Source organism: Caenorhabditis remanei, chromosome V (genome assembly GCF_010183535.1).
Source record: "Caenorhabditis remanei strain PX506 chromosome V, whole genome shotgun sequence".
Lineage (NCBI taxonomy): Eukaryota > Metazoa > Nematoda > Chromadorea > Rhabditida > Rhabditidae > Caenorhabditis > Caenorhabditis remanei.
Genome location: NC_071332.1, coordinates 6,426,470 through 6,451,174, shown reverse-complemented (window position 1 = coordinate 6,451,174; position 24,705 = coordinate 6,426,470). Strand labels below are relative to the sequence as shown.

The 24,705-nt window shown below is 39.4% G+C and overlaps 5 protein-coding genes across 5 annotated transcripts; 1 reads left to right on the top strand and 4 right to left on the bottom strand.

Moving 5' to 3' along the window:
* Window positions 1–2,905: 2,905 nt before the first annotated feature.
* On the bottom strand, window positions 2,906–4,992 carry GCK72_017714 (uncharacterized protein; the record flags this gene model as incomplete). Its single annotated transcript, XM_053732223.1, has 7 exons — window positions 2,906–3,037; window positions 3,089–3,439; window positions 3,496–3,569; window positions 3,624–4,139; window positions 4,349–4,471; window positions 4,526–4,679; window positions 4,765–4,992. 7 exons carry the CDS (start codon window positions 4,990–4,992, stop codon window positions 2,906–2,908), a joined length of 1,578 nt encoding a protein of 525 aa, XP_053581136.1.
* A 1,264-nt stretch (window positions 4,993–6,256) lies between these two features.
* Window positions 6,257–14,480, bottom strand: GCK72_017713 (uncharacterized protein; the record flags this gene model as incomplete). Its single annotated transcript, XM_053732222.1, has 6 exons — window positions 6,257–6,328; window positions 9,688–9,775; window positions 12,466–12,637; window positions 13,260–13,491; window positions 13,675–13,820; window positions 14,246–14,480. 6 exons carry the CDS (start codon window positions 14,478–14,480, stop codon window positions 6,257–6,259), a joined length of 945 nt encoding a protein of 314 aa, XP_053581135.1.
* A 4,463-nt stretch (window positions 14,481–18,943) lies between these two features.
* On the bottom strand, window positions 18,944–19,713 carry GCK72_017712 (uncharacterized protein; the record flags this gene model as incomplete). Its single annotated transcript, XM_053732221.1, has 2 exons — window positions 18,944–19,438; window positions 19,489–19,713. The coding sequence occupies 2 exons, from the start codon at window positions 19,711–19,713 to the stop codon at window positions 18,944–18,946; spliced, it is 720 nt and encodes a 239-aa protein (XP_053581134.1).
* Window positions 19,714–19,747: 34 nt separating this feature from the next.
* On the bottom strand, window positions 19,748–22,058 carry GCK72_017711 (uncharacterized protein; the record flags this gene model as incomplete). The annotated part of the gene is made up of 7 exons (XM_003112305.2): window positions 19,748–19,806; window positions 20,994–21,091; window positions 21,143–21,240; window positions 21,299–21,388; window positions 21,484–21,659; window positions 21,704–21,842; window positions 21,891–22,058. 7 exons carry the CDS (start codon window positions 22,056–22,058, stop codon window positions 19,748–19,750), a joined length of 828 nt encoding a protein of 275 aa, XP_003112353.2.
* Window positions 22,059–23,918: 1,860 nt separating this feature from the next.
* Window positions 23,919–24,535, top strand: GCK72_017710 (uncharacterized protein; the record flags this gene model as incomplete). Its single annotated transcript, XM_003112456.2, has 3 exons — window positions 23,919–24,030; window positions 24,077–24,204; window positions 24,371–24,535. The coding sequence occupies 3 exons, from the start codon at window positions 23,919–23,921 to the stop codon at window positions 24,533–24,535; spliced, it is 405 nt and encodes a 134-aa protein (XP_003112504.2).
* Between the last annotated feature and the right edge of the window lie 170 nt (window positions 24,536–24,705).

Below are 24,705 nucleotides of genomic sequence, written 5' to 3'. Positions count from 1 at the left end.
AATTACCGAGTTCTATGATAAAACGAGTGAATTAGTCGAAAAAAAAGGTGTAGAAGTGAATATGTGCCCATCAAACCATGATATACAGCTTTTCAACGCCAAAAAGTCAGTTTTATTTTTTTTTGGAGAAACAAAAAACTCTCGAATTTTCAATAAAAAGTGCATTTCTCCTGCTAATTAAGTATTTCCAGTTGCTGTTATGCTATTTTGAATCCTTTCAAGTACTTCTAGACCGAAAAATTAACAAAAAACTGAATTTTTTGAAAAAAGTTGAACTTAAAAATTGTTTCAATAATTCCAGTTCTGAATATTATAACACGTATTTAGGCTTAAAATGTTCGCAAAAGTCATCTTCATAAATGTTACTTAACGAGAACAAATGAAATCACTCAATTTTTTCGTATTTCTTCTGAAAGTGGCAAAAAATGGTTTTTTCAGTTGATTTTCTTTAAAGTCTTTCAACTTTTTTATTTTTCGACAATGTGAGAGAAGGTTACACTCAAACGATGTATTTTTGTCCGCAGAACATTTGTTACTTCTTTTGAACCAGCGAAAATGCTGAAATTTCGAGAAATCGGTATATAATCGGTTTTAAGCTGAAAAACGAGAATCGCGCCAGCGATCGTCGCAATCGCGCTCTGTCGCGGATTATCACTTTGAAGGACTGTGCACGTGTTTCACATTCTTCATTTCCCATAAAACGTTTGTAATTTTGTGGCGATTGAATTTTGCCTACAGAGAATTCACTGATGACCAAGCTGGTTTTTTAAGCTATCCAGCTGGAATCGTTCACATGGTACAAGAAATGGTTGTATCTAAAACTAGCAAGCAGAACGAAGCAAAATACGGAATTCTTGTTTAAACTTTTTTCAGAAAAATTTTTCTTTCACCTAACACTACATCGACTACTCAATTGAAGAAAGAAGCACAGAGAACATTGCATATTTTTGTTTTATAAAAGAGTGAAAGTGTCAATCATTATTCTATCGTTTTACATAATTGATTATTTCAAAACATGGACGCCTTCTAGAAGTAGTGATCTAGAAGTAGTGATTACTTTAAAACAGGGACACCCTGGAGCTTGCTCTGAGTCCGCCCCTTGGCCCTGCACACTAGAAGTAGTGATTACCTTAAAATAGGAACGCCCTGGAGCTTGCTCTGACTCCGCCCCTTGGCTCAGCGCCCTGGAAGTAGTGATTACCTTAAAATAGGAACGCCCTGGAGCTTGCTCTGAGTCCGCCCCTTGGCCCTGCACACTAGAAGTAGTGATTACCTTAAAATAGGAACGCCCTGGAGCTTGCTCTGAGTCCGCCCCTTGGCCCTGCACACTAGAAGTAGTGATTACCTTAAAATAGGAACGCCCTGGAGCTTGCTCTGACTCCGCCCCTTGGCCCTGCACACTAGAAGTAGTGATTACCTTAAAACAGGGACGCCCTGGAGCTTGCTCTCACGCCACCTGTAGGCTTAATCAACTTTTAATTCATTTCAGCAAAGCCCTCGGGGGTTACCGCCTTATGCTGCGTTCAAACTATTTTTTTCCGCGCGGAAAAGGTTTCCTAATCAACTCTTTTTTTTTCCTCGCTTTCCTCTGCTCCTTTGAAATAATCAGGGGCGACCTGAGCATTTCTTTGGAGGAATTCTAATTAAAAATTTAGCTCTCCCTCCCAAAAATGCTCATGTTCTCAATGATCATTTCTATCGCTAGAAATAAATTTGCATGAAAATTTCGAATTTTTCTACTGCCAACGAACCCTCTGGTTGATTCGATCATTCGGGTTTCTTATATTCAATTACACGAAATACGAATTTTAAATATCGAAAATGACGTGAAGTTATTATAATCATGATTAAGATATTTAAACGTGTCCACTTGGAATAGTGGTTAGTGCTGACGGTGCGAATCAAAAGGTTCTTGGTTCGATTCCTGTCCAAAACATGCGTGTTTTGTATGATGCTCAAAATCGGCATCATACACCCTCATGCCCCCTCGAAAAATACCCCAAGCCCCAAATCGGGGGGATACAGGCGCGCCTCGTTTTGAACCAAATTTCGAATTTTTTTCTAAATGTTTTGCTTTTTTTCTTGACTAAGTCTAGTTTTTGACTAAAAATTCGATTTCCGTCAAAAGATGAATATATTTGGTAGTTTTGGAATTTTCACTCTGAATTTTCGAAAAATTTCGAGAGAAAGTTCAACCTGGGCCGATTTTTGACAAATCCCTTTGATTCTAATTCTAAAAAAAATCATGAACATTTCATTCATGAAGAACTTCTGGATTTCTCTTCGATTCGATGTACAAGATTTCAGGCTGATTCGTTCACAACCATGGCTACTGGAACCTTTCTCATTCTTTGCTATGTAGTGTAAAACGATTAAAAAATGTATTTCACATTCATTTCAATTCCAAACTTATTCGACAGAAAATTTGATCTTCAGTAACGATATGGAAGTTGATAGAAATGATAGGAAGAAACGTTGACATGGAAATATGCAGTCAGAGGAGAGCTTTTGCGTTAGTAAAACAACAAAGTTCTGCTTGGAAATAGGGTAAAAACGGAAGAACATTTGATGGATGAATGGGAGTGGAGATACCGCGTAATAGGAAATGGGGGTCGAAAGTATAGATGGATGCAGTTGTGGGTTGATGAACGTGAGATTCCAGAATTTGAGTGAAAATGCACATGTGAAGAGCACTGACCTCGTACTTCTGATAATCAACACGCCATCACACAGAATGCATTTGACAGTTTTTAATTACACGATTGCAAGGATAATTGATACTTACAAAGTTATTAATTGAAGGAGATGGGATTGAGAGGAGAAATGGGCGGATTGAGAACTATGGTACAATTGAATACGAGCAAAACATGATTAAATAGTAGACGAATAGGATGCCAATAGTTTGCTACTGTACTCGACACACTTCACGATCGCCCTCTCCTTCTGCACTCGTTTGACCATGCCAATCGGCTAGTTGGCATCGGATTGTGTCAAGGTCTTTGTCGAGATCAGCCAATTTTGTACATTGCTTTGCGAGCTGAAAATAGAAATATAAATATAGTAAGTGATAATTTGTTAAGTTTCTTACCGCTGATTCAGCAGACATCATCGAGAATGGTTTCGATTCATCAGCCTCGAAATCTTCATCATCGTCCATCTCACTTTCCGACATCACATTCAGCTTGACACCAAGAAGACGAGCAACATCTGGATTCTCTCCACGAGCCATTCGATCAACCGTATCTTTTAGGCAGACAACCATTGCTCGGCACATAGTGATATGACGATTCTGTTCACGAATCGATCGACTCATCATCGGTGTGATATCGTCACGTTGTTTGGACGAGTTGAGGGCAAAGTTCGAGAAACTTTTGGTGAGACCACTAGATTTCGAATGAGATAATGGTGACATGTTGTGCGATCCCAACGTAGAATGAGCCTGAAATTTAGATAGATTTACTAGAGTTCATTCTTTCAAAAAAAAAAGTTACTCACTTTCGTGTACGGTCTAGCCAAAGAGGGTCTTATGTCTGACATCGTCTCCATCTCGTCAGCCAGTGGTGTTGATCCTGAAGAGCACGATTGCTGACAAATAGTTTGTTCAAGCCTGAGTGTCGACACACTTCTTTCCAACTCCTCGACCGCTCGCTTCTTCGCTTCCAGCTTCTTATTCAAATTCTCATTCTTCAACTCGAGATATCCTTTCTCTGATCTCATTCTCTCGAATTCAGCTTCTTTTTCACGTAAGCGAGTCAACAACGTCCGGCTCTCCTGAAGTTCTCGCTCTTGTTTCCAGATCTTATCACGAAGATCATGATACTCCTGCTCGTTGGCATGATCTCCATTCTGAGCAGCAGCTCGTGTCTCGTCTAATTCTCCTTCTAATAGCTGAATCTTATCGAGACACCGTGACAAATCATCTCTTGCTCTTTCCGAATCGTACATTAGTCCCTTGATTCTCCCATTGTAATCCTCATTGAGACGTTCAATTTTCTGATACGCTTTCAGCAGTTTCGATTCAAGGGATGTCACTTTTCGCTCCTTCGTCGCCAACTCTTCACTCATCTCCTGCACTCGAAGCTGTTCACTTGTCGACATATTTGTGCTTCCATTGAAGTGAGACGATTTGGACGACGAATCTGCAACAATTGCATTCTCTCATAATTCTATTATCAAATCAATGTCATGTTATCCATCTTATGCGATTAGAAGCGATTATCTCACTACTTTCACCTAATCGGCGGCATCCCTTTATCAGTTCAACATTTATTGTCTCCAGTGACCTCCCACTGTTTCCCAGGATAATTTTAAATTTTTTCCGTAACAATCATTATTTTAGAAGACTTACGTCTTGACTGATTCGGCGTGGAATTCGAGCTCTGTTGTTCCTTCTGTGACATCTCTAGCTCTCTGATTTTCTTCTCCAAGTAGGCGATCCGTGCATCACTGGCAGTTGTGACTGGACCATCAACTGGAATACCTCAACAAATGTTTTAGTAAAGCTGAAATAAATTTCAGAACATACCAAGGCGTTCTTCTCCTGGATGTCTCATTAAAAAGTTAGTGTAGGCTGGAAGATTAATCTGTCCACCACCACCACTGCCACGTCGCTCGGTGCGCATTTCATCTCGAGATTCGCTCAAATGTCGACTTTTGTGAGCCAATGGAGCAACTGCGACCTGGAAAATATCAACTTGAATTGAGAATATTTCAAAGCAAAAAATAATTCTTTCATTTGAAGCCATCTACCACAATCCTATATACCTCTGGTCTCTTTTTTCTATTCAGTGCAGGACTGCCTGATTGAGCTCGTAATTTCGACGAGCCACTGATCGTCTCAATTTGATGATGAGACGAGTGATGACGTGGCGCTGGAGGAAGATGACTATTCCCATTCTGATCGGACGTTGGCGACGTTGAGCCACCCGTCAACCGTTCTATCATTTTTGTATAGAATCTGCCCATTGCTCCACCACAACAACAAATGTTCATCCGCCACACAAATAATTACGATATTTCATCAAAACTGTTTTTTTCGGAAATAAATTTTCGACGAAGATGCGAAAATTATTATGCGTTTTCTGTCGTTTTTCCTATATATTTGTATCTACACGTAGGTATGAGGTTCGTTTCGCTGGAAAAAAAGTGAAATGGAATTCAGGGAATGAAATATTTCAAGATGAAAAAGGAGAAGGGGAAGAGAAACGAAAACGGGGAAAAGAGTGAGCGGCGGACATTAAAGACATAAAAATAAAAGCAGAGGAAGAAGTAAAAGAAGCCACGACGATCGCCTGGAAAAACGAACGGAATGAATTGATCGAGGACTGATAGGGAAACTGACGGAATACATTTGAGAAATGAAGGCGGCGCCAGCCAAAGAAGTGACCATGGTGGCCATAAATTCTCCCAATTGCTAACTGGTCCACCAGATGAGATAGAGGTTGAATGACCCGAAATGTTGTGGGAATTATCACAAAACTTCTTCTTTTTTCACTGATCATTTCGATCGTGTGTGGGTGGAGGCGCTGGGAAAACGAAGAGCGAGAGAATCCTTGAAATTCATTTCATAAATGTGTGAGATTATTAGAAGAACACTGAGAAAAAACTGGTGATCTGAATAGCAATGAAGTAATGGAGAATGGATATGTGAAAAGTTGAATTGAACTGCGAGAAAGAAAAAAGCCTTCTCCGATTTCGAATTGCAACCAAGATAAGAATCAGTAGCAGCTAAATGTGTGTGGGAAGGACGACGGAGACAACTACTAGTTGATGGCAAGAAGGATGCATGTGAAATGGAAGAGCGAGTTCTTCCCCTTTTTTGTGTTCAATTGAATGGAAATTTATTTAAAAAAAAAGAACAAGAGCCGCGCGTGCATACTTCAAGTAATGCTTTTCAAAACATTTTTCTCTCAAAATGGAGAATCGGAAACGGAGAAAACAATAGGAGCGTCTGGTACATGAGTCATGAGTTACGAACAGTTTCAAAACGATGTCTGATTGTGTCATTTCTTTCGAACATTGGAATACAAAAAGGCCCTATTATCCTTGATTTCTAGGTCAGTATCACACAACTTGAAAACAATTTGAGTAATCGGAAGACGGAGAAACAATGAAACGAGTGACATTGGAAGCAGAAAAAGAATGGTAATAACATTAAAACTTCGGGGAAGAGTCTCGGATAATCCAGAGAGGACTACCTGTCAAAAAAGTTGAAGTTTTTGGGGAAATAAGATCGCAGAAAGAGCAGAAAGAGACTCTACGCGCAGAGAAGCGTGGATATCATGAGTAGCTCTGTGGCAGTGCGGAAGTCTACAGGTAGCGAATCAACCTGGAACAAAGATTGACGGCCGGAAAGAAAGAACAGAGATTCACAGATCGAGAAAATTTTCGAAAGAAAAAAGACTGTGTGTATTGGTAGAAACAACAGAGTGGAAAACGACACCACACATACGTTCTCTCTCGTTTTTATGCTTATGATGATGATGGGCATATAGTGAGGTGCAACGCACCGCGTGCGCGGAAAAAAAGACAAACAATCTTCTAGGCAATGATGCTTCTGCAAGATGGACAGACAATCGAATGACCGTACGGCTCTTGAGCTAATACAGAGAAAAAAACAAGGATGGGCAATCGAAAATGTGATAACCAGGAAGATCTATTGCGGAAGAGCGATAGATGGTGGCACGGGGAGCGGCAACATTTTCCCTAAAGTGTTGCCAGTAGAGTCAAAATGTTTCGAAACAAAAAAGAGGACCCGTCATTCCAGAAATATCTAGAAACATTTACTACCGAATACTATGGAAAAAGTGTGAAACAACAATCACTAGGCGGGTAGTAAATGAGGCATGAACTAAACTAACAGAGATAATTAAACGAGTGATAGAATAAGTCGAGCGTGTTCTTACAAAGTGATTACAAGTTTTTGAAAAGAAGACCATGAAAAAAAGTATTGTGTGTTTTATAATTGCAACAAAAGCAGTAAAAATGGGCATTCTAGTAGGGCGAGGAGGAAGGAAACGTCGAGAAATTAGCATATTGAAGAAATAGATGAACTCGATTTGAAATCGAAAAAAAGGTGGATTCTACCAGAGACCGAGACGAAGAGAGTGTGGAAGAATTAGAGGAAGAGGGATTGTGGAAAGGGTGTGGTATAAAGGGCGAGGAGGAAAATCGAATTATTCGAACCGGGTCTCCACAATTCCACACATTTTTTCCCCTTCTTCCATATCCTCCAAAAAAACAAAGAAGCGGTATGTATTTTTTCGGAAGCTTCATGTTGAGACTCTAATTATAAAGTTTAGCAAGGAGGAGGAGACGGCAAAAGGAGATAATTATCCGCGGCGGTAGCGGTGAAAAATGAAAAGAAGTGGAAGACAATAAAGGAAATGCAGAAAGAAGAAGAAGAAAAAGACATAAAACCGTTTGACGGAATGAAATTGAAGACCGGGAGAACGGATATGTCAGTCATATGGGCAGCCAGGACATCATCGATAAGGATCAACAGGCATGGAAATGTTATGAGGTTGGGATTTGAGTGACAATCGCCAGAAACTAGAAGCTTCTAATTTTTTGAGAAGTATTATGCACAATGTGCACAAGCCGCCGTGGTGGTGTGTAACTCGACACCTTTTGGCCCACTTCGATCGAAGAGGTGACACATTTAACGATTCATATATCTGTGCATAGGGGTTATGTGTTCATTGCGCACTAGGGCAAACCCAAACCACCACAGTCGCCACATGTTTCAATGTATCGCTCTCTTTCTCTCTTTGTTAAGAAATGACATAGATTATATCGTTTCGATCAGTAGGGCAAATAGTTTAGTATCAAAATTGAGGAGAGGAGAAAAATTAGAAAAGAAGAAGAGCCAACGAGGGACAACAATAGTGATGGCGCCGCCACCATCACGGACAACAGTGGAACCCGGCCAAAAAAACTTGACACTATTTACCCAACGATGGAAGCAAAAAAAGAGTTTTCGTGATTGCCGAAAGAGAATTGAAAAGGGGGATTGTGTGTTTGTATTTTTCTTCTTTTCTTCGTGTTAGAAAAGATGATGACTAGGCTGAAATTGAAAAAGAAGAAAAAGAGAATAGCAACGAAGAAAGAAGAAAGATGGAAGTAAAGAAACACTCATCAATCAGAACGCGAGGTATACATACATAATCTAGTTGTTCTAATTAATGGGGAAAATGTGGAAAAAAGTGGTGACTGTTTCTCTCTCTGACCACGTTTTCCAATAAAACTGAAATTTCGAAGGATCACATGACAGTATAACTCGTCATCTACAGGAATAGACAACAGGAATCTGAGGTTGGTTGAGAAGGGACGCGTCAGAAAGAGTAAGTATCTGGCGACATCTGCTTCGAATGTTTTCCTCAACACACCGACGTCCTCATACTCAAAATCTATGGAAACGTATAAAATCAAAAGAGAAATAAAGGAGTAGTGGCCACACATTTTGTCACCGTCTGCCTCTATTGTCATATGGCTCTTACGATTAGTTGTCTGCTAAGACGGTGGAAAGCTCTGATGTCTACAATAGAATCAACACAAAAGGGGGGGGGGGGTGAGTTTTACTCAATAGAAGCAAAAAGGTTTCTATTTGAACCCGAGCTTCGTATGAAAACAAAATATGCAACTTCTGAAAATATATAACTGCTGAAAAAGATTCTGTTTCGAACTATAAATAGTGTAATTATGATTGAAGATTCCACAGTTAATTTAGATTAGAACTCGATTATTTTTAATGATTGCGAAAATTCCAAAAAGTGAGTGTTTTGGGAAAACAATGTGATCGAATCAGAAAAAAAAACAAGAGGTGACAAGAGAATTTATCTGGAGAGAGAAATGAAATGAGATATAACTAGAAACGGAGAGACGCAGATAGTCAAAGAGTAGAACTAACTAGGAGATGAAATGCATAGAACTACACAGAGTGTGAGAGAAAGGAAACATAGGAATGAACAAAAAGAGGAAAGAAGTGGAAGAGGTGCGTTCATTTTCAATCCACAACTATGTACCATGCGTTTCCGAACAGTAATTGGCGTTGAATAGAAAAAGAAATGGGTGTGGAGAGGTGGGGAGGAATAATAAAGGTTCGGATTCAGGTAAACACTCGGTTCCTATAATACAATGGATACAAATGTTTACCGCGTTTTGTAGAAGAGAAAATGTTTATACATTTTGGAAAAAGAAGCATCTTTTGTTATTTATACTGACTTTTATGACTCAACTATGAGACTAAACTCTAGAATATAGATACAAGCGGCCTCAGATTCTGATTTCGAGCGAAAGTCGGAAATAAAATGTTTGACACTCCTTGAGACAAGGAGATTATGCCCTAGTCAACCCTCCGATTAACACCAAAAAGAACATAAAAAGTGGCCACCCCGTCGTCGCAGTCACCAAATTAGAGATTGCTTTTGCCTATCGGTCGGTCGGAAACTGGGTTTTTTTTGCAGCAAGTGAGTGAACAGTCGAGGACAAATGAGGCGTTCAGTCGGCATGTATAAAAAGAAAGTGTGTAAAAATAGTCAGCGATTCAAACCAACCGAAAAAAACTTTGACACCTACAAGGGCAATGTTCAATTTCAATGTGAAGAAGAGGTGACCTCTGGTTCTTTTTATAGATCCTATGGTAGATGGCTTCAGTTGAATAATTTTGAAATTTAAAAAAGAACTAACCTGATTTTTCGGAGTCGACGTGTTTTTTATTCCTTCCACAAACGAATTTCGGACTGGATTTGCAATGTTGTGGACGCTTCGACGCTGACTGAAATTTATGAGAATTAGAATTTTCATTTCATTATTCTATTATTTTTAGTTCTAGTTTTTCATCAAAATAACCTCCTTTTCCAGTTATGCCGATCTTTGTGTCGCATATCTGCTTCTATTTCCGAGCATTCTGTGTCGGATATAGTGAACAGTGAGTCATTACAGGAACATGATGGACGGATGGACCACCGTGCCGAATTCTCCGTTTTTCCGGACACTAATGACATGGTATCATTGGAACTCTAGAAGCAGTGACGAGATGATTTCAGTTTAAAAACGAAGAATCTCGAGGAGAAATATTCAAAATGAAGGTTTCAAGTAAAGAAAAGAGAAAAGAAAAGAGATCGAAGAATGATGAAAGAAAAGAAAAAGGAGAGAAAACATTCCTGTCTGCAAGTTTGCATTCGAAAAAAGGTTCAAGGTTACATTTTTGATATTCAAAAAGTTCCCGTTCTTACACTTTCTCTCTCGACGAAGAAGCTCAACGGAAGTTGGTGGGAATTCTTTCGAAAAATAGAAAAAAAAACTACTGCGAAGTAAAAGAAGAAGAAGAAGATGAGACAAAAAGAAGAGCCGAGCAGCAAAAAATAAATGAAAGAAGGGAAATAATGTCGGAGGGAATGACCACTTATACTAAAGTTTTTGCAGTGTCCAGACGAAAAGTCAGTTGGTCAACAGTGTGTGATCTTGGAAACTCGAAGAACACACAGGAAAAAACTAAATCGATTCGTGTGGGAAGGGAATGGATGGGAGCCAATTTGGGACAGGCCCGTGTCTTCTTCTTCTCCTTTTCCTTCTTCTACTCGTGCTTTCATTCCGGACGAAAACGTGACGGCTGGCGGTGGAGGAGATGGTTAGAGCCAACAGACAAGACGAGCGCACACATGAATTAACTGGGATTTAGATGTGTAAGGGCACCATCTATCTTATTTTCTGAACGTTCGTGTCGTGAGAAATGTGGTGAATCTAGAATTATTTCCTACTTCTCAAAACTTCAATAAGAATTTTCAAATTCTAAAAGAGACATGAACGAAATGAGAAAAGTGATGACGTTGGGCAAACAAATATCGGCGTTGGGCGGTTGTGTGAATCAGTTAAGAAAAATGTCGAAGAAAAAAGTGTCGTAGAAGTAAAAAAAGAAGGGAACATACGGTCTTTGGGGACCTCGTCTCCTGACGAATCATCAGTACCGTCACCTTCTTTTACGACATGTCTCAGTATCCCGTTGTGTCCGCACTCTTCAGGATGAATGTCGTCGTTTGTAAATGTGCATGCAACATGCGCATTTTATATCGGTTTACTAACCCGAAATGGGAAAAGATGGTTCTTCTTTTACCACAGCCGCTCATCTAATTCATAACATTTCGGTGAGGGAACTACGAGAACAGATGTGGAAAACTGACTAATTTTCAGAATAAAAATTGAAAAAGAATGAGATGAACAGAACACATTGTTCATATCATTTGATCTGAATGAATTCCGAAAGATAAATTGGACAGGAAATAAAACAAATATCAATCTCAATGACGCGAGATGAATCCTAACAACAAACATGAAAGAAGGCTGACAGGAACTGTGTGAACGTTCAGTGTCTTTCGAGGCTCTTGGATTAAACAATGCTTTTGACACCATGATAGAAAAAGATGTGCACTTCTTGACCGAGAAGAGGTTCATTGAAGGAGGAGGAGAAGACGATATATGAATAATGAGGACAAGAAGAGTCCCAATTAGATGTAGCTCGAGGGCGAGACCCATTCTCTCACATATGCACTCCTCGGTTCCCAGACGAGAGATTCGCAACATTGACAACATCTGACCAATGTGTCAAAGAATGAAAAATGACATTTTATACTCAACTCAGAGAATATCTCAAGGGAACTCAAACTTGGAACAAATGAATATCAAATGTGATAGGTACCACTCAATGGAGTATTTCACAATAGTTTCTTACGAAAACTTTGAAGCTTTTCGGACCAAAAGGGAGGGATTCGCAAGGATTCTGAGGAAAACGCTCCTAATGTCCCGACTGAATCAAATTTACGTAGGACACATCAATTTGGTTGATTGCTATTCATGGAGGAGCAATTGAATACGAAACGATTTCTAAAGGAAAAAATAACAAGGAATCCGTGGTGCTTATGTCAGGAAAAGAAATGCGCAGAAGAAGAAATATCGATGAAATATGATTCTCGACGAGCAGACGTCGGTGTCTTCACAGAGTGGTAGGATAGAAATAAACTAAGCGGAGAAGAAGTTACATCGAAAGAAGGTTTCCTTCGAAAAACAACAAAGTAACCGCCTCCGGAGCAATAGAGATCGCCACATTGAAATCCGGGTCATGAAGTTTGATTGATAGTTTGAAACATATGAGTTCTATTCTTTGAAAACCAATTCAAATCTTCTTACTGCTTGAGAAAGCAATCGAAGGTTTGGCGGTTTCGATGAAAAAAAGACACCGACGTCAACGAGGAAAAGGGATAAATCGTGAAACCGGATTTCCTGTACTCATTTTATTCCGCAAGTGGTGGTAAAAAAAAGACAAAAACTGTTATTCACAGGTTTTTATCTCTCTTTTGATCAACTTCTATGAAGAACGGTTTTTGTTTTTTGCTCAAAAACTAGCCCTTCTTGGTCCACAAAAACATATATATTATTTTAGTTTTAAGTTAAAAAAAAAGAAAAACTCACTCGATACTGTACTGTGGTCCACTACTCGAATCGCAAATCTGATTGACACTGGCCACACGAACTCGACTTCCTACATGATGAACTGGGGCGTTGACAGCAAGATCCGATGGTGAGAATTGAGATCTCGCTCCTCCATTTGGTGATCCATTCGAAAGTTGGTACAGAGCAGATGCTGAAATCTCATTGTCCGGTCTGATTCGATTACGTCGCCAAGTGCTCGCCCGCCCGTGTGACACTGATCGCATAAACTTGGTGCTTCCTCGAATTAGCTCGACATTTCGCGGCTCTCTAATTGACTGCATTGTGACAACAGTGAATAAAAGCGTGATAGCCACGCGAACAGGAAGAAAGTAAAAATGTCACAGAAAGTGAAATGAAAATTGAGTACTTGAAATCTAGAGCAAATACATACAAACAAAACTTTCGCTCTCCTATCACACTTCTCTTAAAGGGAAAAAGGGTGATTGTCAAATATATACTGATAAAGACTATAAACACCACCAACGCCAAAAGAGACGACCGGGATGGAAATATACGACGTGTGCCGTCAGTGGGTCTGTATGTTTGTACGTGTGCTATGTGTGCTCACTTCGATTCAATTCAATCGCAGGCCGATTCACACAAAACTTTCTCTATATTTTGTTTCTCCACACACTATCTCTATGCTCCTAAAGCTCTCACTGTTTCTGTTTCGTTGTGTCCACTCAGAGCACACCCACTTTATCACAAACAGTAGCTCGACTCTCTTCAACTCTCTGCGCTCAGTAATCTAACAAGTTGACAAGAAAACTCACATCCGTTCAGAGCTTGAAGGCTTCGTCGACGATCCACGTCTATATGATGATGTTGAACTAGATCCTTCTCATAACTCATGTGATGTTGCTGTCGATGTGGATGAATGTGATTCTGACGGTTGTTAATCTGTTGTGCCGGGTTGACGATGGCGGTTGGGGCGATGACACTTCCGCTAGTACTGTCACAGGCGGCACGAACACTTCCATTCGGGTTCAGGGAAAGATCACTCGCCTGGAAATTTTAGATTTTAAAAAAAAACTGATTTATAACAAGAATGTCCAGATTTCAGAAATTGTAGTACCACCTCTTGGGAACTCACTAGAAGTGCTCCTAATTAAACTGGTTTTTTAAAAAGTATTTTAAACATTTTTCAGAATTATGACTTTTTCAATTCAAAAACCCATAAAAATTCACCTGAAACTGTGAGTTGTTATACGATCGAACACGTTGAACATCTCTCAATGACTGTGTTGAATGACATCTTGGAACAGCGTCTCTCGGCTCGAATCCTGCTTCAACAGCATCACGACGTGACGTATCTCCACGTTTACGAAGACGAACTGCAAAAATTACTTTGTTTAATTCATTTATATAGATATTTTTCTAAATCGCCCCCTCCCTAGATTAGTTTCACAAGATCTTATTCTACAATCGAAATAATCGAATTTTCTTTCTCAATCCGACAAATTCTTCCAATTTGTACATTAATGACAAGACCAGGTAAAAAATAAAGTTGTTGATCTCGATAGCATTCCTCCAAGCCACAAGATAACCCTCTCTCCCAATCTTCCGGTGTAATTTGTTAGAAGATGCCGCTAATCGGTGATAAAAATACATTGAAGATGACCACTTCCCGAGAACCCCAATGAGTCAGTGAACGAATGACAGACAATAATTTTTTAACGATTCGTACACGAATATTTGTGGTATACCAATTGTTCGTCAGGATTACACATACTATCATGAGTTAGTTGATGAAACTTACGACTCCCATGGCTTTTCCGCCGAATCGGTGTCTCCTCGTTATATTTATCATTGGGCACGTAGATCTCCGGGATACTCCGATGAACAGCAATATCCGAAGTGGAAGAAGCTGTCGAACAAGTGGGAGAGGACAACGCCGATTTTGGCGCAATGATTACGGTAATATTAGGCATGAATCCAGTACAATATGCTCGTATGGTAGATAATACTTTACATCCGGCACAGACTAGACACATTTTCGTTCGATTAATAGCATCTAATAGTAGTTCGAATATATCAAAAAAGCAAAGAAATACAGCAAATAAACAGGTCGTAGGTGGTAATCGTTAATCACTCTGAAAACAACATAACTCTACAAGTGCTATGTTTTCTTCGTGTAATCAATCACCAGGCATGAGTCGATCAGCAACTACAAAGCTAGGGCTCTCATCTGACAACAAAAAGAGTGAAAGAGGAGAGAAAGAGATGCCGAAAACTATGCAGGTTCGAAAATGAAAAGGATATTGAGACCTGGTGGGGGGAGAAGAGAGAAAAGGGATGCTCTCATATCATCATCACAAGTAGTTTTGTCGCCGCGTCCGCCCTCACTTTAGGATCAATCAGTCAGGCGAAAGAGCGGATTCAATTGGGTCCACGAACAACTTTGTCGTTTTTCTCTATTTTACACACCGGCTATTCGTTTTCATCTTTCTTGTCATGTCCTCTTGATCCTCCATAAAATATTGAATCATTTGTAGACCTACCAGTGACAGCGAGCTGATCACAAACACATGTGTCAAATGGTTTTTTTTCCTCACTCCTGTTTACCCGAATCCATTTCCTTCTTCCTCAATTCGGTTTTTTCTTTTTCTCTTTGCGCTTGGTCACCCTTAATCTGTGTACCTTCCGGAGAGAAAAAGAAGAGACCATCTGCTATTGCATAATTAGATGACAGGAGGCCACCAAGATTGACTATCATTAATGTTGGAGTGATGCAGCATGATTCGATGGCAGATTTGGAAATGATACAACAAAGCATATTCTTTATCAGATCTATTTTCTACAATTACTTTTAGCATTCAATTTTCGATGATCTTCTGTCTTGGTCGGTTTTCCCCTCAAATTGACCTTTGAGTAAACGAACTAATGTAGCGGAAACTGATCAATCAGAACTTGTGTTCTTGATCGCTTTCTAGTGAGAAACCGATTCCAAACTTCTCTCATTCCCTTCAATAATATCAGGAGGACACCCCAAATTACGACATTCACACAATAAAGAGGTTGTTGTCGGAGAGGGTTCGGTTACCAGAGTCAAGGCCAAAACAAGTAAGACGAACAACCAATATTTACCATCTTGGGATACACCTTACACCAAACAGTCTTCTACAGGCATCTCCTTTTCCCTCTAGTTCAATCTCCCTCAGAGCATTTCTCCCAATTCAAAAACGTTTGTTGTAGAAAACCCCGTGGAGGAGCGCGTTCCATTCATCCTCTTCCTTGAGGAGATGAGAGGTCAGATAACCAGAAAAGCGCGTCAGAATGTGAAAATATATTTGGGGAAAGAAGTGGATCCCACATGAAGATGACCACAAGCCTATCGTAGATTAATAGCGATAAACACTCCCACACGAAATTCGTCGAAAATCGAAACGAAACAAAGGAAGAATAAAAAGAAAAACCTACGTTTGATGCAGAACGGTGCTACAGTTTTAGCCATATGTCTTTCTAGCAAAACAGATAGCAAAAGAAGGACAAAACAGACAAGAAAACGATTCGAAAGTGATTGTTCTTCCCAAAACTCCGCCCACATTTAAACGATAACACATTAAAGACGATGGTCTTCGAATTCTCCTAATACTTATTCGTTTCCAGTGGCTGACGACTGTTAACCGATATGGTTCTCGGAGAAATATCATAATTGGTGTTCGGTTGGACGGCAGGTTTCTTTGGTGACGAATTGCTAATAGGCATAAAGAAGAGAAAACATACATATGCAACATAAGGTACAAAAAATATTGTGGGGCACAAAAGAGACAACGAGGAGAAGCATAATCTATTCAAATTGATTGGCAGGTCATATGGAATTATTTATGAATCGGCTTCCAGAATTTGAATGCGTTTGAATTCAAAAATTGGGAAGGTTTTACTGTACAGTTAAAATTTACAAACAATTCCTCCAGCTTCACTAGAAATCTGAGAAATCTCATTCACAATTTTTTAGTGTCTCAAGTTACATGCAACTACTAATTGGTGCAATTATTCTTTCATAATGGATTCGAGGAGACAACTCACCTTCTTTGTCATTTTTTATCCACCCAATTAAACTACTGCAAAGTGAAGCCATGTGGTTGATGAATTCAAAAAGTGTTCGTATTCCGGAGAATACTAGAAACACTTTTTGTGATCACGACGACAATGTCTTCTAAATTTAGAAGAAGGAGTTGTACTGATATTTTCGGTAAGCAAAAATCGCAGCGGGATACAATTGTTGATTAGAACATTTCCTAGAAAACGAGAGTTCGGTTATAAATCAGGCGGGGATAAGGTGAACAGTGAGAAAAGAAGGGCAAAATGAGAAAAGAAGAAGAAAGATACATGTATACGGCGGTTTGTAAACTAAATTATTCAGATATGAGGATAATATCTTTGCGGCTGTGGTTCTACCTTTCTCTCATTTCTCTCTCTGTCCATAAAAGATGACCAACGAGGAAAAAAGGAGAGAAACGGTCAAGACAGTTGCGGATATGCACCGGTGTACGATGCTAGCGACGTAACGGGCATGGCCAAGAATAAGACAAGAAGGAGGCATACAAACGGAGTGTAGAAGCAAGAAGAGACTCAGCAAGTGTCTGGGTGAATGCATTCTGTGGATGGGTGAACGAGCGAGAAGGGACATTGACCAAAAAAGGCGTGGCCATCTTTTACGGATCGTGAGGTGCCGCTTCTTCTTTTTCCAGCTGAATGAATGGGTCTAGTTCTCACTGAAATGATCATCCTGAACTAGATAACATCTATAGGATGTTTAACCTGATAACTTTAAAACTTTGAATGAATATCAAGTAAGATTGGAAAGTTAAGATAAAACATTCAACCTTGTTAGTCCAGACACCGTCTTGCAAGCTGAGTACACGGGCCATTGAGGTTATGTGAGTGAGGGGAAGTGATGACGAATCGAGTATGACAGATAGGTGCCGTTCTCTTTTGCCATGTGAGAATAGGACACAGGTGGACAACACAAACCAAGAGTGGAAGAGAAGAGTAAAGACGCCATTAGTGCTTTTGTTGTGAATGCGAAGGACTCTCCATTTCACACGAAACCACTAAAAGCGTTTTGGTAATGATTTTAACTGGTTCAAGACTAAATTTATATGAATTTTACAACAGTCTGATTCGTGCGGTTCAAAAAGACAAAAGTGGTGCGGCATCAAAGCAAGAAATTAATACAATACATCTAAAACCTTTCAAATTGATATACGTAATGATCTCATTTGGTTTTGAAAAGGAGTTTAGCAATTATGACATTCACGAAATCTGCCTCCTAATGTCTCATCACACATTAAATGTTGAGGAGAAGAATTGCAGACAATAGTAGAATGAGGATATGAGTACTCGCGCTCACTAAAACGTCCGAATGATTTACAACTTGAAGATGACGTTTATTGCTAAATGTTGCTGGTTGCAAACAACCCGCGGCAGTCTTCATCATGATGATCCTCTACCAGACACCATCGGCAGATGCTCCGTAACGGGGAGTAAAACCACAGGCGCCAGAATAAAAAACTTTTAGAAAAACCAACAAGGATGAACCTTGTAAACGACAGATGCTGTGGAAATAGTGTCTAAAACGGAGAGAACTGTTCTTTTCATCGTCAAATGAATTCTACGAGACAGATGGCTGGAGCCAGCTGCGCCTTGGTTTTTTTCAATCTTTGCAATTTGCAAATCGATTCAGTAAAATGATGGAGAATTCCAAAAATTCATTGCTCTGGAGACCAGTAAATAGAAAAACCTACCAGTTACACTCTTGATAATACTCTTCTTGCCCGATCGAGGAGACGGTGGTTGCAACATCTTGGATATCAATTCAGATGATAGAATACGATCAAAGCATCACAAGAGAATACAACAATTTGAATCGGGAATGGGTATGTCAGATAAAAGAACTACTTTGTTAGAGTCGTTGAGCACCAACATGAGGGGTGTGGCTTCCACTTCGTTCCTCTTTTCTTTCTACTGCACACGTTTCAATCGGTCTATCATAATTCAACTTGTGCTTCTCCGCTCGGATCCTTCTCCGAGAGAAGTGCTTCGTTTTTTGTGTCCTCTCTTTAACTCATTAGAGTGGAGGGGACCCCACTGAACCCACAGAGATAACGCATGAAATCCGGAGGGAACGACGCCTGCTTCAGGGGTCTCGTCGTCGGCGACCACACACAACCAAGAGCGCGCCGACGACACGTTATGAGCAGCCATTTGTCAGAAAATTATAATGAACGTGTGCTTCGCACGCACTTGAGCGCAAAGAAGAAAGAAAGAGGCATCAACGACTTGAGGACACAATAAATCCACTGGGAATTGCTCTCTCGGTAAGAAACTTCACAAAGACAAGCAATTTGGATAACTTGTCATCAGGAGAGAAGAGAATAGTACAGGAGGTCGTAGAAAAAGTACGAAGCAGTTCGGTTTAATAGTTCTAGTTGGAGGAGTTAGAAGTCAAAAGTCACACAAGTATACCTGGAGAATTCAAAAACTGACGGAGTGAATGATTCTTCTGATACTTTGACATTCTGCAGTCTACGGAGAATAGTCGACTGGTTGACGCAGAAGAAATCACTGATTTGACATCATCGTTATCATAATCGAAATCGTCTTCAAACGTGTCATCTTCGTTGGTCATCATAAAATCTTTTAGAGTTGTTAAACTCGGCGAGGACGGTATGTAGGTTTCCGTAGAATCCTCGTAGTAAAGTCTTCTTTGCGACAAAGATGTTGGCTTCCTTTCTTCGTTGAGAACTCCAGCGGACTGCACATACATGCTTTGCGACATCAGAGAGTTCAAAGGATCTTGACTTTTCCGATGAACGATTGGAGGAAGATGACTGAGACTGCCGTATCCAGAAGACGAAGTTGTGTGACGAATTCGACGTGGAGTACTGGAATTTGAACGGGAAGAATATTCACTGCTAGTATTGCTGAAGTAGATTCGAGCGCAATCCTAAAAGAACGTTTGTTAAAAACTGCGAAAACTAATTCTGTTGAGCTTACCTTGCTCGAATACTTCCGATGTCTCGGTGAATCCCCATCTCCACTATCCGAGCTACCATCCTTCGGTGATGACGCCGTTGATGTCGTCGAAGTCAGCGCAGTTCCATATTTTGGATAATCCGGGAGAGCCTTCCTCTCTACAGAAGATGTTCTACCCAGCGTTGATCGAAGCGCTTTAGACAATGTTTCCCTAACAGATCCGCCCGTACTTCGTGTTCGAAGCATCAGGCGTTCACCAAGTGAACCAGTTGACACACGTTCACTGCTCATTTTGTTTAATTACGGCAAGATCTGGAATTCGATGAACAACAATGATACCTGGAGAAGAAGAACGAGCGGAGAAGAATAGAGTTGAACAGAAAGGTTTTTCGAAATGAGAAACAGAGAGATGTTCTGCAGAAAACAGAAAAAACCAACGCATGTATTGATACTTAGTGATGTTTTACACTAGTGACAGATATTGATGGAACTCACTTGATGGATTTTGTCGGGAAAATTTTCATTGAGCTAGACTAACTTGAATGTTACGGGTAAAGAAAACTAACGAGAGTATATCTAGAGACGGATATTCACATTGCGCGGATCGAGACGAGAATCGTAATCAAATTCAAAAAAAAGGAGGCGCGAAAAGTCCGGCAGATGGGATGGATTGGACAGGTGGTTGTGGCGCCATGAGAATTGAAGAAGATGTGAGAAACAAGTGAAGATGACGTTACAGAAATTGTGGGCACATTTTCAATGCATTCTATACAACTTTTTGTTCCACATTCATAACACATTATGATGGGCGATGTCAACGATACAAAACATCTGGTGGGTAATACAGAATATAAAGTTGATATTAATCCAGAGATTTGCTTTTCGGTTTTTGAAAGAGAAACAACTAGAAACATAGGGCAAAAACCAAAGTGAGGGAAGACGGAGACAATGGAAACATTAAGAAGAAGAAAAAGAAAGGAAAGGTGAGATCTAAGGAGGTCCGAGAGCACAACCAAGGAGGAGCAGACGGCTCGAGTGACCGGACAATAGGCTGACAAGCGCTGATAAATGACCGCGACAGGCGATGTATCGAAAAATGACCAGCAGATATAAAAGAGATAGAAGCAGAAGAGAGGTTCCCTCTCTTGATTGAATAAAAGTGCACTAACACACACCTGACGGGGAGTTGTTGGCCCCTGATGTGAATTTAATAGAAACATCAGGTGTGTCTATTGTAATACGAGACCTTCAGTTGGAACAACACTAACTTTTTGTCTTGTAAAAGATATAAATATGTATGAAAATTGGACGTTTAGTTTTGGTCGGCTACCAACACATGCTGGCGCTCACCTCCGATTATCCAATCGGAGATTACGATACAAAGAGTGGCTACTCTGCCCCTTCACCGACCTCATTATTATCAAATGTAAACATGAGGAGCTTCCCGGTTATTGTTATTCAAACATACATCATGTAACCTCTTTGAAAAGCACGTAAATATAATATTAGTGCTCGGCAAAACTTACAAGAAAGACGTTCGTGAAAATGACTTCTATCGAGCTCCGAACGCCGTCTGTCCAATGCTGTGAAGGTGCTGTTTCCATCGAATGCGACACTGTGGCGTCTAGAAATTTAAAATTATTGAATTGATTCCAGTATTTCAAGTTTGAGTTACTTTGCACGAATCGGGCGAAGCGATCCGCCGATAACTGGAGTAAGTCGTAGTTTCAGCTGTTGACTGATCGCTGATTTTGAAGCACGAGCACGTACGCTCTGAAATAATTCAATTTAAATTGAAAACCAACAAAAAAAATAAATAAAGTTAACTTACATCAATCCGATGATTTTCTCCGTTACTCGATGATGCAGACGATGACGATGCGCTGGCTATCGATTCGTTGCCATTGTATACACGAGCGTGCTGAATTTTTCGTTCGAAATATGTTATTATTCGCTTAAGTTTGGTTTTCATCGAGTAAATATTGATAAGAAATGATTAAAATATGGACTACTAACCTTTCGAACTTTTATGAGACGCGGAGTACAATGACGGTTACGAGGCTCGAAGATTGTGTTTTTCGTGAGATTATCGGGCGAGTACGTGGCATTTTTATCGGTGAGATTGTCTTCGGTTTCTTCTGGAATGGGAGATGGTGTGAGGGTGTTGACACTGCGCCGGCGACTCGGTATACCTGAAAAATAATTTATTGTGTTTGAAATAGGAGTTTCCACTCACTGAGAACATCATCGTCCGCTTTCACTTCTCTAGTACAAAAATCAATTGGTGTCGCGCGATTCTGAAATGCAGCGGCATCGTACGAGACATCGGAGAGAATATTCGACATGAAGTGTGACGTATTCAGAAGAGGTCCTTCCTAAAAATTAATTATTTAGTTCAATTTCAAGCTTCAAAATTAAAATACCGGAATAGCAACACTCTGATTGAGTGTCTCATCAATGACATCTTCTGAAGTCGTCCTGGGCGATATTTCGATTGTAGACGAGGCGCTTTCCGACGGTCCGGCTGTCAGTGCCAATTTGTTTTTCGGTTTTTTATTCATACATGCTAGATTGTTGATAAATTTGAGCATGCTGAAAGAAACTAACTGTTATAGAAAGAAGAAAGAAGCTGGGAAAAAGGGTAACATGCGAATTACGATTCTCGAAAATTGGGTTATTGAAAACAAACTCCTTTTTTTCATTTTATTTTGCAAAATTTCCAACGAAAAGAAAGCTTTTTGGACAGAAACCAAAGTGGAAATCATTAGAAAAGAAAGAAATGTGGATTTTGTATACCAATTAACTGAAAAACAGAAAAAAAAAGAAAAACAAAAAAATATATTTTTGAATAAAAATTTAATTTGCAAGCGCGCTGCATCGCACAGCCACACATTACGCGGGATCATAAATTTCAAAGTTGCACTTGTTTCCTGGGAAAATACGCCGAAAGGTCAATTGACAGATGTCTTTTTCATGTAACGGAATTCGGAGAAAAGAGAGACAAAGAACAACGGCAATTTATTGTAATTCGGAATAAACATGAGGAGAACACTAGTGATATAATCATATAGCTTCTAAGCAAGAATTCATTCGACCCTGACTCTCATTCAGCTGATATCCATTGAAAAACGGAGTTTAGGATCCGAATTATCGATTTGATATGGCACGTTGTAATCATCGTCGTGGTCTTCGGGTTCTTCCACTCCAAGTGGTCTGACTTGAATACTTTTTTTTTAACGTTATGAACTACAGTAATCATCACGTGTCTTTATTTTCTTTATCGATATCGATGATGCTCCTAATTAGAACTGATCAATATAGAATTAATAGAAATAGAGCTGGCCGAATCAAAACTTCCCAAGTTTGAACCGACTAAAACGATGGTTCCGCGATATATCAAAGCCATTAGATCTATATACAAAAATATCATATTTCGTATTTTTCAGTTGAGAATGCCCACCTTGGAGAGTGTGTTATAATAAAACTGATTGTCCCACAAAGCAAATTTTCCATAAACCATACAGAACAAAGGTAGAGGCTCATTTTTGTAGATGACAACTTTTTGTATCCCTAGAGAGTTATGGTCATTTTTAGAAGACAGTTCGAAAATCACTCTATTTAACACTGAAATGTGTTAATTTGAGAAAAATATATTCGCTGGTCTGTAACTTGCTAGAGAGTGCTCGTACAATAAAGTTGTAAACTACAAAAATGAAGCTCGACCTCTGTTCTGTATGGTTTATACATAATTTACTTTTTAAGACAATCACCCTCTCAAAGTTGATATTTTTCAACTGAAACAGGCCGACTTGCATATCTTACTGCACGGTACTGTAAGTCCTAGTACCATCTTTCCAAAAACTAACCAGTTGACCTTCTTCATTTTCATATAGAAATCTAGCCATATTCCAATTTCTCTTCCATCAATTTTTAAGATATTCTTATTTTTCAGACCTAAATTCTGAAAAAAAAACTATATTTTCCGACACAAAAGCCTGAGTGCTCCACCGTGCTTTTCTGCTCGCTGTCATCTGTGAATCGAGATGGTTTGTTCTCAAGTAATTGCTGTAGTGACCGCCTTCAGAGCAGTTGTCGTCATTTTGTGTGCACTTTGTGCAAACACACCCCCATTGAATTGAAGGCTATATCGACTTTTCTACTGCACTTATAAGTTCCTTGCACAGCTAGCCTATGCTCGAAGAAGAACAACAGTATTCTGAAATAACTTTAAAATTTAATAAATCGTTCAGAAGTTAACTAAAAAACTCCAAAACTGCCTGAATACATATTCAAATGCAAAAAAAAGCTTTTCCAATCTTGTTACATCAATTTTTGAGGTGACCAACTTCAATTAGATCCCTTGATCGAATTGAGTGTTCAATAATATTCAGACATTTTTCAAGTATATCCTTTCCTTGATAAAATGTTTTATTTATTGGTTTTCCAGTAAGATGACTTCACAGGAGAAACAAAATCAAGTAGACGGAAAATCAGATAACGAAGAAGTATCGAACCCCAATGATAACGAATTTATGGAGGTGCCTATTGATGAATCGACCTGGTGTAAGTGATCAATTCTTGAAGATTTATATACATCAATCGTTTTTAGTATTGATTGGCAGTTCATCGAAGAACTACGGAGAGAAATCTGCAAAAGAAGTTATTGGCACCTACAGTCAAGAAATAGAAGAAGAAGATGTTACAAAAAATGAACCAGCAGAACCGGAACAGCACATCGTACGTTTTTTTTTCTCTGTATGACCCTTTTTTGAAGACAGATGAAGTACGACAATCATTTGTGGAAGTGGTGATTCTCATGGATTGAGAAGAGAAACCAATTTATTCAAATGCTATTTTTACCCAATTCACTAACTTTATTATTGACCACCGTAATATTTTTCAGAGACGTCTGACTGTCCGTTCCGTTGTTTTAAAGTATATGCCAATCACCACTTTCTTTATTATAATGTGGACGTACGGTGATTTGGATAATATCGATAAGTATCTGGTGATGACAGGATCTATTTTGATTGTTACGTCGTTCATATGTCATATCAACGGGATTTGAAAATGCGATGTATGATTATTCCCCCTTATTCCTGAGAGTGATATGAAAATGTGCTTGCGATTTCAATTGAACCAACGTTTTTCTATCTAATTAAACTATATAACTGTTACATACGATTAAAACTGGCCACTCATGAATTGTTTGAAATCAGTATGTTCTCAGCTTACCAA